The sequence below is a fragment of the Priapulus caudatus genome, unplaced genomic scaffold (assembly GCF_000485595.1).
Source record: "Priapulus caudatus unplaced genomic scaffold, Priapulus_caudatus-5.0.1 Scaffold1603, whole genome shotgun sequence".
Lineage (NCBI taxonomy): Eukaryota > Metazoa > Priapulida > Priapulimorpha > Priapulimorphida > Priapulidae > Priapulus > Priapulus caudatus.
Window position 1 is genome coordinate 8,377 of NW_014578664.1, and position 13,022 is coordinate 21,398.

Here is a 13,022-nt window from a genome sequence, read left to right on the forward strand (position 1 = left end):
ACCACAGAGTCACCGCAGTAGACGTTAGATGAGCACTGTCGCTTCGCGGCACTTGTTTGTGGTGAGCTACATTGTCATTGACACTTTCATTTGTGGTGAGCTCCAGTGTCATTGACACTTTTATTTTAAACACAAGCGATCTCAGTTTAATTAAATCTACAGTCCGACTTCCTTTATCCGGCCACGTCGGGACCGGCACCCATCCGGATATGGGATTTGGCCGGATATGAGAGTTATGCTCAAACACAGCATTTCTATGCAGTTCAGTAGGGTTTAAATGCATGTGATAATGTATTTTCTCGTTGCTATGATTATTTGTAACAATCTGTCGTGTTTTATGGTTTATATGAAATGGAAATAAAATGAAATAAAACAGAAATTTTACCAGAGGCATAGAGGACACGAGCGGACAACACACGTGCGCGCGCACACGCAAACACATATACGGTTGGTACATCGCACGAGTTTTGAGCGAGATTTTTAGGTGGAAATGAATGAAAAACAGAGAACATACACTGCGAGATCGCGGCCAGTTAATAGAGATTTCCGGATAACGGATGGCCGGATAAAGGAGGTCGAACTGTAGTTGTATCGGATGTTTGTAAATGTGTGTTTTTAAAAATCAATTAGGGATGTTATCATTTAAGTTTGATGAAGATTTATTGGTGTCTAAACACACCGAAAGTACGGCCATGATTCATGGAAGTGCACCGTTATAGCGTACTTAACTGTGGATCGATCTAAATATACATCACCCAAATCTACTTGTCTCTGAAGAAATCTTACAGAAAGCTCGTGTTTGTGCTGATAGGTGGCAGCACCTTCATAGAGTGATTATATGAAGCTCTGTAGCCTTCTGCTATCATAATCAGATTGCCAGAAATACAGTTATTACGCACACAAAAATCGAACAGCGGTGTAATATTACTGTTTACATAGTTCCACAAGAGAATATTTACAAGTTTAGTTACAGTGAGTTGCATTTATCTTGGGAATATCTTGTATGTGGTCTGTACCTTTCATTGTGTGAAAATGAGGTGCAAGTAACTTCCATAATTGCTGAACTAAGATGGGATTGATTCCTGTAAGTATGAATAAAGCATTCAGATAACCATATTTGATTCACATTCTCTAATTTACATTTTGCTATATATTTTTCAGATATATCTATCAGCTACAATTGAATGTAATTTGTGTGTGCTAATGCAATTTGCTGCTACATGAGTCAGGCCACAATAAAAAAAAATATTTGTTTGCCCTCACCCGACCCAGGCTGAAAAATTTGGGTAGGTAGGTAGGCTTTTTAGCTCATCTGACATAGTCAGATGCAGCTTGTAGAATCGCATGATCGTCCCTCCGAGTGTCCGAGCGTCCGATGCGTTCCCCTTCTCTTCTCTCATTCCCGCCCACCAACCCGTGTCACACTGTGGCACAAATCTTAACCGCCTCGACGTACGCTCACGACTCGGACGGTGGGGGTAACCGAAAACGAGTGCGAGCCCCTCGAACTGGGGTCAACAGTTCCCCAACAGGTCAAGAGTGCTAACCACAACCACGCCGGACACCTTCACTTTCCTTAACTTCAGGTAAGGAAGGAAATGCAGAAGCGCACAAATCTAAACGGGCTCGACCTAGGTTTGTGATATCGTGTATAGCGATCATGGAGGAAAAGCCACACTGGCCTGAAATTGGAGGTCTACAGGTCCAAAGCAATGTCACAAGGCAATTTAGCCATTTTCTGAGGACCCATGGCTGACGGAGCGAATGAAAACTTTTTGTTTCAGCGTACCATAGCAATTTTAATGCTTATTGAAAGACCATGATAAATATGCTTTCCACTACATCGAAGAGAAGGCAGATAACCACCCCTTTGACCTCAGAGGAGGTAAACTTGATTTGAACTGTAACAAAGGACTGAAACGCTTCGCAATAGACGCCCATACCCTTTTCAATGTGGACGCTACAGTTCACAGTTTAAATGCAAAGGCAAATGTTTGTTGAACAGGTTTACGCTCCTAAATCCATAATGATTCTTCTACAAGCAGCTGTCATAGCACGCCGTCCCCTGGCCTGAAGCTGAAGATAGTCGATGAATCTGCATGAGCAAAACACAGGCAGGCCCATGCTGGCACGCATTTCCTAATCATAATGTGCCTGCCAACCTGCAATGCACCTGTCACCACCTCACAGCTGAGCAAAGATAAATCCTGCGCTGAATATACTTACTTGATACTGTACCTAACTGTAATTCAAGGCAAACGAATGCCACTCTGATAGATGACCATCTGCACGCGCCATCGAGTGCACCTATAGCCAGTTTAAATTAGATTATCTCTAGTAACTTGTTAAATAATAAAATAATAACAGTACCATAACTAATATATAAATTACTTTCAACTTGAATCTTAACAGATCATTAGCTATGGCCTGCGATCCATTGTACCGACCTTTGTGCAACATAAGCCTTACCTATAGAAATATAGAGACCACTATAAGATGAATCTATGACTGTTACACTCAGGCATAGAAGAAACAGTATTGAGGGGCAGAAAAGGCATCATCGCGCATTTAATATTTTATATAATTAAGAGAGAGTAGAGAGAAACATCTAAGATAAAAGAGAAGTAGAGATATAAATTGAGACGGGACAGGACAACGGCTGATACGTGGGTAGCGAGCGCGATATAAGCGGGGGACAATTACCTCGTGCGAGAGTGCAAGGATGAGAGGGGAGCAAGGGGGTAGGCTCGAAGGCGGCGGGACGAAAGAGTAAGGCAGAGAAGGCAAGAGAGGATGCGAGGCAGCGGGAGAGGGGGACGCAGTGGGGAGAGTGGGAGAAAGGACTCCCCGCCCCCTCAATTAAACTTGGAGACATGCTCATATGTTGAAATCTTTATAATAGATAAAAATAGATAGCTGTGAACTATGACACAAATTGAAGTGAAAGCAAGATACATTTAAAAATAAACCAAAACGCATGGGAATATGAAGCCGGTCCAACAACTGATATATTATCGCAACTGCGTATCTGCAATCGCGCCTAACAACATGGTTCACGACGCACGACGAATTGCCGTTCATAACCGTAGCACAGACCGCCCAGATAGCCCAACGCTAGTGCGCGTGCTTTAATTTAGCCTCATCTGACATAAGCCGCGTTCACACTACAAGAATCCGGTATTAGCGCACCGAGCCAAACCGAGGCCGCAAGCAAATTGACGTAATCGAATACAACCGTACGTCATGTAAATACGTAGGCTTCCAGACCGCCGAATAAATTTCCGTGCTGAAAATACCTGGATTCTGGACCGAATTTCCTCTGGAACTAAAACCCCCGGATTCGAAGCCGGATTATAGACTGGTCTGCCGCCGACAGTCCAAGTTAACGCGAGGACCGCCGGACGCCGGACCGTCAACGATTTACGGCGCAAGTTGGTGCCATGCATGTTATGTTGCATGCACTTTGAATGTTTAACGTCAGCCACAACCGCAATACCGCGAGTTTCTGAGCCGCGACATCAGCGTGAACCTCGCGGTGCGCCGCGTATTTTGTCCTCAGATACGGTATCGTCGCAAAACCGATTCAGGAAACATACTAAGTCTCGTGTGAACGCAGGCGATATTCAGATGCAGCTTGTAGAACCGCATATTGTCCATCGTCCGGCGCCCGGCCGCAGCGTCGGGCGTACCGCCGTTCCGGCCATCCGCCGTGCGTCAACAGTGCACAAATCTCAAATGGACTCGACGTACGCTCACGCTATATCGGATGTGGGGGTACCGAAAACGAGATGATCGAAGTTGGGTCAACGCAAAGTCCAGAAGGCCTGAAAAGAAAGGACACATCCCTCCTTAACTTACAAAGTAGGAGAAACAGAATCGGCACAAACTAAACGGCCTCGACCCTAGCTCGTGATAGCGTGTATAGCACTCATGGCTAGGAAAAGCCATACTCCCGAAATGAGGTCAATGTCAAAGGTCATGGGCACAGCAATTAGACATTCTGGTACATGTCCTGAACAGATGCGATGAAAAACTTTTTATCAGCCGTGACCTAGCCAATTTGATGGTCGTTACATGAACCAGGACCCCATGAAATACTTCCGATACATAAGAGTCAGCGTTCGAAATCTTTTGACCCCCAGAGGAACCTGGGTAAACATGATTTTGTTTACTGTACCAAAGAATGACTCCGGTGCTATAGACGATCTAGACATGCCGATTATGAGCGCACAATCTCACAGGTGAAATCAACAGCTAAATCGGTTGAAACAGGTTTTATGCCTTACAATCGATTAATTCTATGCATCCTACTGCAGGTGTACATGCAACTTATGCCACTGCCAGGCCACGCCATCGCATGGTTGAGTACTGGTGTAGTTATTGCCTGCTCGTTAATGCTGTCTAGCAGGTGGCAGCAGTCTCATCAGCCTGTAAATAGGCTTGCGTAGGTAAACTGAGATGCTTACGCTATGCGTCTTGCAAGAGTGTGCTAACTCCACGTACGAATGAGACTTCCATCTTAAATCTCTAACAGACTAAACGCGTCTGCCAGCATCGTGCAACTATTCATAACGATCCCTCCCAACGAAATCCGTCGAGAAGGTCGCGATACATCCCTGTGCCTCCACTGTTCGGCACGATGGAACACATTTGGACTAACAGGTTTACGTAGAATCCGCACCATTTCCACCACAAGCACCCCCGCAGTAGAGGTGAGAAAGCGCTGTCGCCCGCGCACTTTGTTTTGAGGGCTACAAATCAGCATGTACATCCGGTGGCCTGTTGGAGATACTTTTTTATGTTAAGAGTTATTTTGCTTGGTACATATATATAGTAGTATTGCCGTACAGATTAAATATACAGCTGATGACAATTGTAAAAAACAATATAGAATATAACAGAATGTGAAAGATCAATAAACAAAAATGGGTCGGCCTCCTTTGGTGTCGGTCCGGTAGGGCAAAGCACCACACAATTTATATGGCCTCAAGTTCTACATACATGCACAACCAGTTAGCTCATATTCTGTCAAATGGAGGTTCCCTGTGTGGTATGGATATAAGAAAGGACAACACAAAGACATAATCTGATGTATATGCTATACGTGCTTCCTGCTATATTGAGAATGCTAGTGCATTGTACCAATGTCATCCAGCCTTGTCCAACTCCCGACCGCAGCGCCCTGTTGCAGAGTCCTCAACGGTCTAGTAGTGTCGCGTGTTTAAAAATGTCGGAGACAAACCTAGCTGCAATAGTGGCGTTCCGTGCAGTGAGCCTGCGTTTCAGAGCGAGCATTTTAACGCCATACGAGGAGTTATACGCGACAGACGAATACAGTCGTCAACATACTGATCGAAAGACAATTTGTTTTATACACAATCATGTATTATTGAAACGATCGAACGCCCCGGTGGACGCGTATTCATGTAGTTTGAAATCTGGAGGATAGAGACTGCGCGCAACTAGCTATAAAGGACTCCGATTGCATGTCCCTCCGTTTCAATAACCGCCGTATTGTCAGTCAGTGCGACTCCACTGAAGCTTCTATCACCGGACGAAACCACTCGCGTGCCGCCGTCCCGACGTGCCTGCATGCGATCATGCACCTCCGAACGAGCAATCATCAATATAGCTGCATCGAGTTTGGTCGGAGCGACCGCGGGTACAAAGCGGCGTGGAAGCAACCATGTTGCTAGCTAATAAGTATAAACATCTCTCTTCATTGAGTGTACATTAAGCCTCCGCTAGAATCCGCTTAGTCGTGAGCAGATGTCCACCCGTGTGAGTGACTAGGGCGAGCAAGTCCATGTGTATGGAGTGACATGCGTCAAGTTTCTCTCTGATGCATTTCTATCGACATTGCTTTAACTACAGACGGTAAGCGCAGCTGAGGGAGTAGCCCGTCAAACAGCGAGGCATTATGAGTATTCAAGGTAACGCAAATAGCTGGTGGGTAATAGTGGCCTGCCCATTGGTACAATTAGGAGTGCAGAAGGACAAGTAACCATCTGGGTGACCTACGACGAGCCTACCAATCAGGTCTCTCAACCTTAAGAAGCCAACTCACTACCTTCAAGCGCAAAGAAATTTACTACTTTTCCCTACTGGTGTGTGTACTCACGGAACTCCAAAAATGCTTCTATTGACGCAGTATCAGTTCGCATTCTGGATTATCAATGGTGTTTAATACTGTCTCAGGGAGATGGTAAAATAATCTCTCTATGTACTTATAAATCTAGCTCATAAATACAGCAACAAAAGTATTCCAGCGGGTACGTGTGAATCCATATTCAAGGTTTAGCAATCATGTCTGTATTCTTTCTTTTACAAGAATACTTCGTAATACTTCTACATGTAAATAATTTACTCGTTTTTCTGTGGCTTCAGTTGAAGGAAACCCTGCAAATATTTCACGTATGAAGGCTGCAAAAGATTAGTGATGGAAACACAAGATACGACCAATACACGAATAAGAAATTCTGCTGTATCAAATTTAAGTTTAACCAGTTTATTCACAACACAGGTTCTATCCATTAGCATCATAGGGTAGGCGGCATAATGAGCGGGCCGTCGTTATCGGATGTTAAACCGGCATGTAAAGTGCTGGCATTCATTGATTTGCTCTCCAATAACCTATAATAGGCAACCAACTATGCAAACGTGCAAACGGGTAGAAAATGATCCACACATGGGAGTCGCCTCCTCTCAAAAATGGAGTCCGCAGCCGCTCAGTCACTGACAAAATAATATCGATAATCCTTCTACTATCACACAGAATGAAATAAGCAAGCATGATATTCTCCAGATGTACTGACAATGTACTGCAGTGAACATCCAGAGTATTCACAAATGTACGACTACTGACGGAAATGCACTAATTTAGAAATTAAATTAATAACACGTCACTGCATCCGCAATGTCACAACATTATATTATACAAAGTAATAAATATATATATATAATTAATATAGTAAATAATTATATATAATAATATGATATAATAGTATGTATATTATAAAAATATATAATATAATACATTATAATATAATATTAAGTGTAGTGTGCAGCGCAGCCAAGCGGCCGCAGCGTGGTTTGCACATAGAGATGGACGAAAGCAATTACAGGAAACTGTGGCAATAATACGGTAGAAAGAGAGACAATAAACATGAGGATGTATAAATAGATTTCGATTTACTCTTAGCCATTATAGCCCTTATTGAAGCACGCTGTGCGCGTTTCCACCTTGTCCCTTTGTCCAGATGGTACATCACTGGGCGAGCATCATAGTAAAGTTTATTACAGTTACGCAAACAGCAAGTTTGGAATTTCTTCCTTCATCATCTACATCGAAACATGCTCAGCGTACAGTGGTCACGAGGGGTTAACATGATAAGCCAACAGGTTTGAATTGGCCGACAGTTGAAAATCCTGCCGACAGGTTTATGGATTTCAGCCGAAGGTGAAATATCAAAGCAAGGAGCAAAAATGCTCCAAAATACGGCTCAGATTGCACTGGTCAGGGAGCATCTAAACCCACTGAGCTTCCAGCAGCTGGACCCCGGCCATAAGGGACTTTGCGCTTCGTGCTTGTGATGTGCGCTCCATGCACATAACTGTCACATAAAATCTAAAGTACTCCTTTAAAGTTCCCAGATTTACATGTTTGAATTTTAGGTTGTGGACCACACTGTAAGATACTGTCCATACACAATAGTGACATCCTAGAATTTTAATGTTTTCTAAGATGTCACAATTGTGTAGTAACAGTAGTGACATCCTAGAATTAAATGTTACCTAGGATCTCACTACCGTGTAGCATGATGCTCTAGCATTAGACACGACTGCGTACGACAATGAGAGTGTCTTTCACAGCTGCACGACATATGAGTACTGCTGCGACACGCAGTGCTGTACAAGCGGCGTCTCCTTCTACTCGCTCTGGTACTTCTGGTTCTGCATGCTACTGATGATTCTCATCTGCACGGGCGGCGGCTACTGGTACAAGCGACGCTACTACACGCAACACTATCCGTCGTCGTTGGCCACCATTAGCATGTTCTCCGGTGGATCCATCCCGATCAGGCAGACGACAACAATATACTCCACGTCAGGTGCGTACACTGAAAGCTCGGCAAATGGGCTCGCGAAGTCGGGCACGCTGGTGGTCAATGGGGAAGATCCAGAGAGTTGTCCAGCGGGAAAGGGCCCCCACCTCTTTTACGACTGCAGGCATGATTTTTTCGTGGCAAAAATTTGTTTCGGTTGTAGTGTTGTAATGTAATCCAAAATGGAATATATATACAGATAGAATCCATTGAACTGCATCTGTTTTTCTCTTTTAAAATTTATGATTCACATTCAACGAACCCTCTCCATGCAGAATTCCTGAATGCACCCGTGGTCATCAAAATTACCTGATGCCTCGTTTGAGTTCTTCGTAGAGGGATTCTTCATGTGGAATGTTGTTTGTTACTGTAGTATACCTTTCTATTGGAATTTAGTGTGAAATGAAACTTGCGTTGTTCCGAAGTCTGCTTCATTGGGAATTCCCACGTTTACATGATTTGGTGTTGCACTTGCTGTCGAGATCGGTTCATTGGTTTTGAGTGTAGACTTTGATTTTATGAAATGAAGAATATGCTGCGGAAATGTTATCGTCAGTGTTTGATTTCAGCTGTTCACGATATCATAAAAATGGTAAAAATTTATATTAGATATATAGCATCACAGCAAAAATATATGGTTTGCATTTGGACATTTAGCATTGGGTCATTAGGCAGAGTTTGGTCATTTAGTGTTGGTTCATTAGGCAGAGTTAGGATATTTTTAAGAACATGAAGAAGCCAGTGCGTGGCTTTGTCGTCTTTTTGTGATCAATTGCTTCTATACTTTTACTGAAATTGCCGTGGCATTTTATATTTTGAATATGGTTCTATTGTTTATGATAGTGGGTAAACATCTCATTTTGAATGTTGAAGGGTAAATGTGAAAAAATTACTGCTGTGTGCGATTAGACAGAGTAAAAGTAGTGCTTATCTCTTCAGTTTCTCCATATATTTGTATACTTATTATACAAGGCAGTGAGCGACGTTGTGTCTAAAAGCATGTTATAAAATGATATTTATGATTTGCTGCTACATCTAGAATATGATTTATTATTGTTAAAGATGTACGCTTCAACTTCTCTAAGGATGGCTTCTTGCTTGTGTTCAGGTCCTACGAACCACACGATGATACACAACGGCCCCCGACATGCCAGCCAGCAGGGATGCACACTGTCACAACTGGCACAGCCTGCGTCACACCACACTATCTATCCCCCACCGATGACAAGCCAACCACCCATCTACATTCCTCAAGCCCCGCCATATTCCTATCCTGGGCAGGCCCCACCTAGCTATGAATCGTTGTATAAAAACCAGGGATTGCCAGCTGCTTGTCCATAGGTCAAGAAAAGCCTGGCAGGTAAAAATGGGTGCAGGCCAGAATTATTACGTAAAGTAGATTAAATATTGTAAAGACTAAAATTCCCTATTCTTACCCTTCTATCTTTCCTCCATTGTACAAAGCCCTTACCACACGTATTTGTTTTTCACCAGTGATCTTTCAATAAGAATATCTGCCACCAACCTGCCACAGTGCATCGTCAGATCTCAGAACTGCCAAAAATTCATATCAATTTGTGAATGCAAATTCAGGCATATTGTGTATATTGTAACAGTAACTTTATCAAGCAAATGAGAATGTATATATTTATTATATGGTAATATCTTTGAATGACACCAATTCCCAAATTACAATTATAATTAATACGGTCCTATAATATGACCCGTAGTTGTTTACTTGTAGTTATTTATGCTTCATAGTTGTCTTTTATCTCACTTTCTTGAATACCTGTATTTATGTATTGTAACACAAAAGCATATTGTCTCGACATTTTTGTGATATAGCTATAGCAAATACTCTGTGGTTATACAGCTTGATAAGCCTTCATAAAAATGCTATGGTAAATGCTAAACCATGGTAATAGCTATACATAACATCAGCAGTACTGTCACAACTTTGCTGCTATTGTGTAACCACCATGGATGCTGGCATTCTAATTTAGCTTTAATATTGAACGCCAGACCTGGAACCCCAGAACATGTATCCACATGGTATTTTTAGCAGGTAATCATTCCCTTGTTGAAGAGCTACATGATCATATTGTAGTTGAGGCCTATCTGTTGATGTTCACATAATCCATATTGATGGTCCATATTGATGTGCCACCATGATGGCTCAGCAAGAGCTTGTCGAAACTATAGTTAGGATTTGGAATTTGTCCTTACATTCCAAACATTGCCATCTTCAAATATGCACAACAGTAGCACGGCATGAGCACTGGTTGAGGCTCACTCATCATTGTAGTTGTTAGAAAGACATCTGCCATCGAGCAATTAAATCTCGTTCGTGACCCGATTCACAAAATGCGCGAAAAACGGCTCACGGTATATTCGAAATGTGCAATGTTTCAAAGTCAGTATTTTCTCGAGATTTAGTATTATTAAAGTGGCTTGTGTAATGTACACCCAACGATTGCAGTTACCTGCAGCATAGAGCATGCCAAACCTAGTAAATTAATTAACAGAATGGTATTTAATCGACTAAAATTTTAGTCAATAGCAATAGCTGTTTGTTAATGTTGAAAAAATAACTACTCATATAGTGCAGTTTTATAAATTGTTGAAACTCTCCGCCATGTCCACGATTGACGTGTTGTGTACTTTGGTACAATAGTTAAGTATTCATGTGTTGCATTTTCAATTCACCTAATAACATGTACTCAAGACTTATCAATGACAGAATATCAAATCGTTATATTATATATCATATCGTAGGTTAGAATTGAGAGCAGAGAACATAGATCAACCCAATTGAAAAAAAGATTAAATGCGATTTGACTGGATTTATTCATAAAATAAAGTTATCCATGAAGAATTGCAACCAGAATCTCTATTGTAGTATATTGTATGTATTCGAGAAGTTCGGAAAGTGCAATATTCTCATTACTGTCATATGAAAAGATTATATTGTTCCTCAATATTTGATATATGCTTTGGTTGGTTGGTACGAGCATGTAAAATAATGTCCTCAGATGAGAAACAATCCTGTATGTAAATGAATTCATTGTTATTTATGGTTAAAATATAAACGTTTAATAACTTCACCAGTGTTGTGTAATGAACGTTTTTCAGAGCATAGGTACGTTGTGGGTATGATACAGCAGGGGGTTAAAAAATAATTCTACGATAGTTTTAGGACTTCCCTGTTTTTCACAAAAATAGGAATTCTATTCATTTTATACTTAACACTTTTCATTACAGAACACAACCTATTAAGAAAATGTTATTATTAATTGATTTATTCAAACTTCAGCTTCTCATTACATAATTTTATTAAAGCAATTCCATAAACAAATAATGTATCCATCATTGATTATAACAAAAGATAGTGACTACAATTCATTACATACTACAATATATGATTATGTACGCAAGGTCACCATGCAAGGATTATTGGATTGCACATGTTATATATTACTTTTGTTTTTAACCAAGAACCACGTAAATTCTCCCTTGTGGTTCAGTGGTGTCATCTATTTATGAAACAAATTAAAGCTACTGAGTACTGGCCTCATTATACGTACAAATATATGTCTAGCAAAATGTATTGATTCAACTTTGCAAGTCTCGTCGGCATGACAAATGCCACTATCACAGTTTGGTGTACTATCATGAACTAATAAAGTATACTAGTTTCATAGTATATTATTCATAACAGAATACAGAAATTTGGCGTGAAATAAGAATAGTGTGATTACTTGGTTGATCAACAACCAGAACAGTGTGGTTAGGTGCTCTCGCACATTTCAACCTTACATAGTATGCCTAATATATAACCCCTATCACCACATTTCATGCTGTATTATCAAACTTTTTGTTACCTTACACACATGACTTAGAGATGACATGCCAACCTTCTAGTTATGACTGTGAACGAATTCAATACTTCTCACAGTTGGCAGAGGAGTACTGGGTACAGACGCTGTTACTCGTTTTCTCCTTGTAGCTCGCATCGCCGGTATCAAGACCTGTACCTACGAGGCATGAAATTAAGATCAAATTACTCCATTTCCTATCCTACGTCTAGATGTATCACGATCCTCTTCAAATGAATGCATGCCTATTCACGAAGTCTGATTTATGGATTAGCTACTCACAATACAATTGAAAATATCATTTATTCTAATGATGTATGATTACTTTCATTTGCTTCTGAAGTGAAAAATATGTTTTGCTATATAGCCAGCACAGAGTTAAAGTCTTCCTACTAGGTTTGATATCCGCAGACCAAAGATGTAATTCTGAGCAAACTTAATTACTGTATGGTACAATCAAGAAAACGATTAGTGTAAATTTGCTGCCTGCAAAAAGGACAAAGGAGGCAAACTTGGGCAACCATGCGACATCATTGGTCTGTAATAGCTATAGGTTTTCCAACTTACCCGTTATCAGGTTATGGAGATTGCAATAGTTAGTGCCAGAGTCGAGTACAGCATACCAGGTTTCTGATGTGGAAAAGCCCTGCAAATCAATACATGTCTAAAAATAATAGGTGCATCAAAATTAGGTACAAATTAAGCCTACTTTGTTGATACCTTATAATTCCATGTAGTTACGCTAAGTGATAGATTTATTACCGAATTAATTAAGAGACTGCCAGCAGAAGTGTGTGTGTGTGTGTGTGTGTGTGTGCGTGCGTGCGTGCGTGCGTGTGTGTGTTCCTGTCCTTGTAATCATGATTACAACTGAACGTAAGAAAGATATTCTATTATGGGGTAGGTAATGATACCTCTCAGAAACAAGTTTCATTAATGCTGAAATTATACTTGTCTATTGTTCCCCCCCCCCCACTCCGAGGTCGGAAGGGCCGCATGCGCGTTCCCAAAATCTACGGTAAAGGGGTATTTTTCGCGCGAC

At 41.3% G+C, this 13,022-nt stretch overlaps 2 protein-coding genes across 2 annotated transcripts in view; one reads left to right on the forward strand and one right to left on the reverse strand.

The window, feature by feature from the left end:
* LOC106817130 (vesicular, overexpressed in cancer, prosurvival protein 1-like) overlaps positions 1-11,209 on the forward strand; it is a 13,440-nt gene extending 2,231 nt beyond the window's left edge. Inside the window, exons 3-4 of the mRNA XM_014821776.1 lie at positions 7,873-8,111; positions 9,214-11,209. Of these exons, the coding sequence (XP_014677262.1) occupies positions 7,873-8,111; positions 9,214-9,446 (472 nt within the window). The 3' untranslated portion in view covers positions 9,447-11,209. The remainder of the gene's footprint in view (positions 1-7,872; positions 8,112-9,213) is intronic.
* Positions 11,210-11,388: 179 nt separating this feature from the next.
* Positions 11,389-13,022, reverse strand: part of LOC106817126 — a 3,864-nt gene continuing 2,230 nt past the window's right edge. The window contains exons 3-4 of the mRNA XM_014821773.1: positions 12,548-12,626; positions 11,389-12,139 (exon numbers count right to left, since the gene is read on the reverse strand). Of these exons, the coding sequence (XP_014677259.1) occupies positions 12,045-12,139; positions 12,548-12,626 (174 nt within the window). The 3' untranslated portion in view covers positions 11,389-12,044. The remainder of the gene's footprint in view (positions 12,140-12,547; positions 12,627-13,022) is intronic.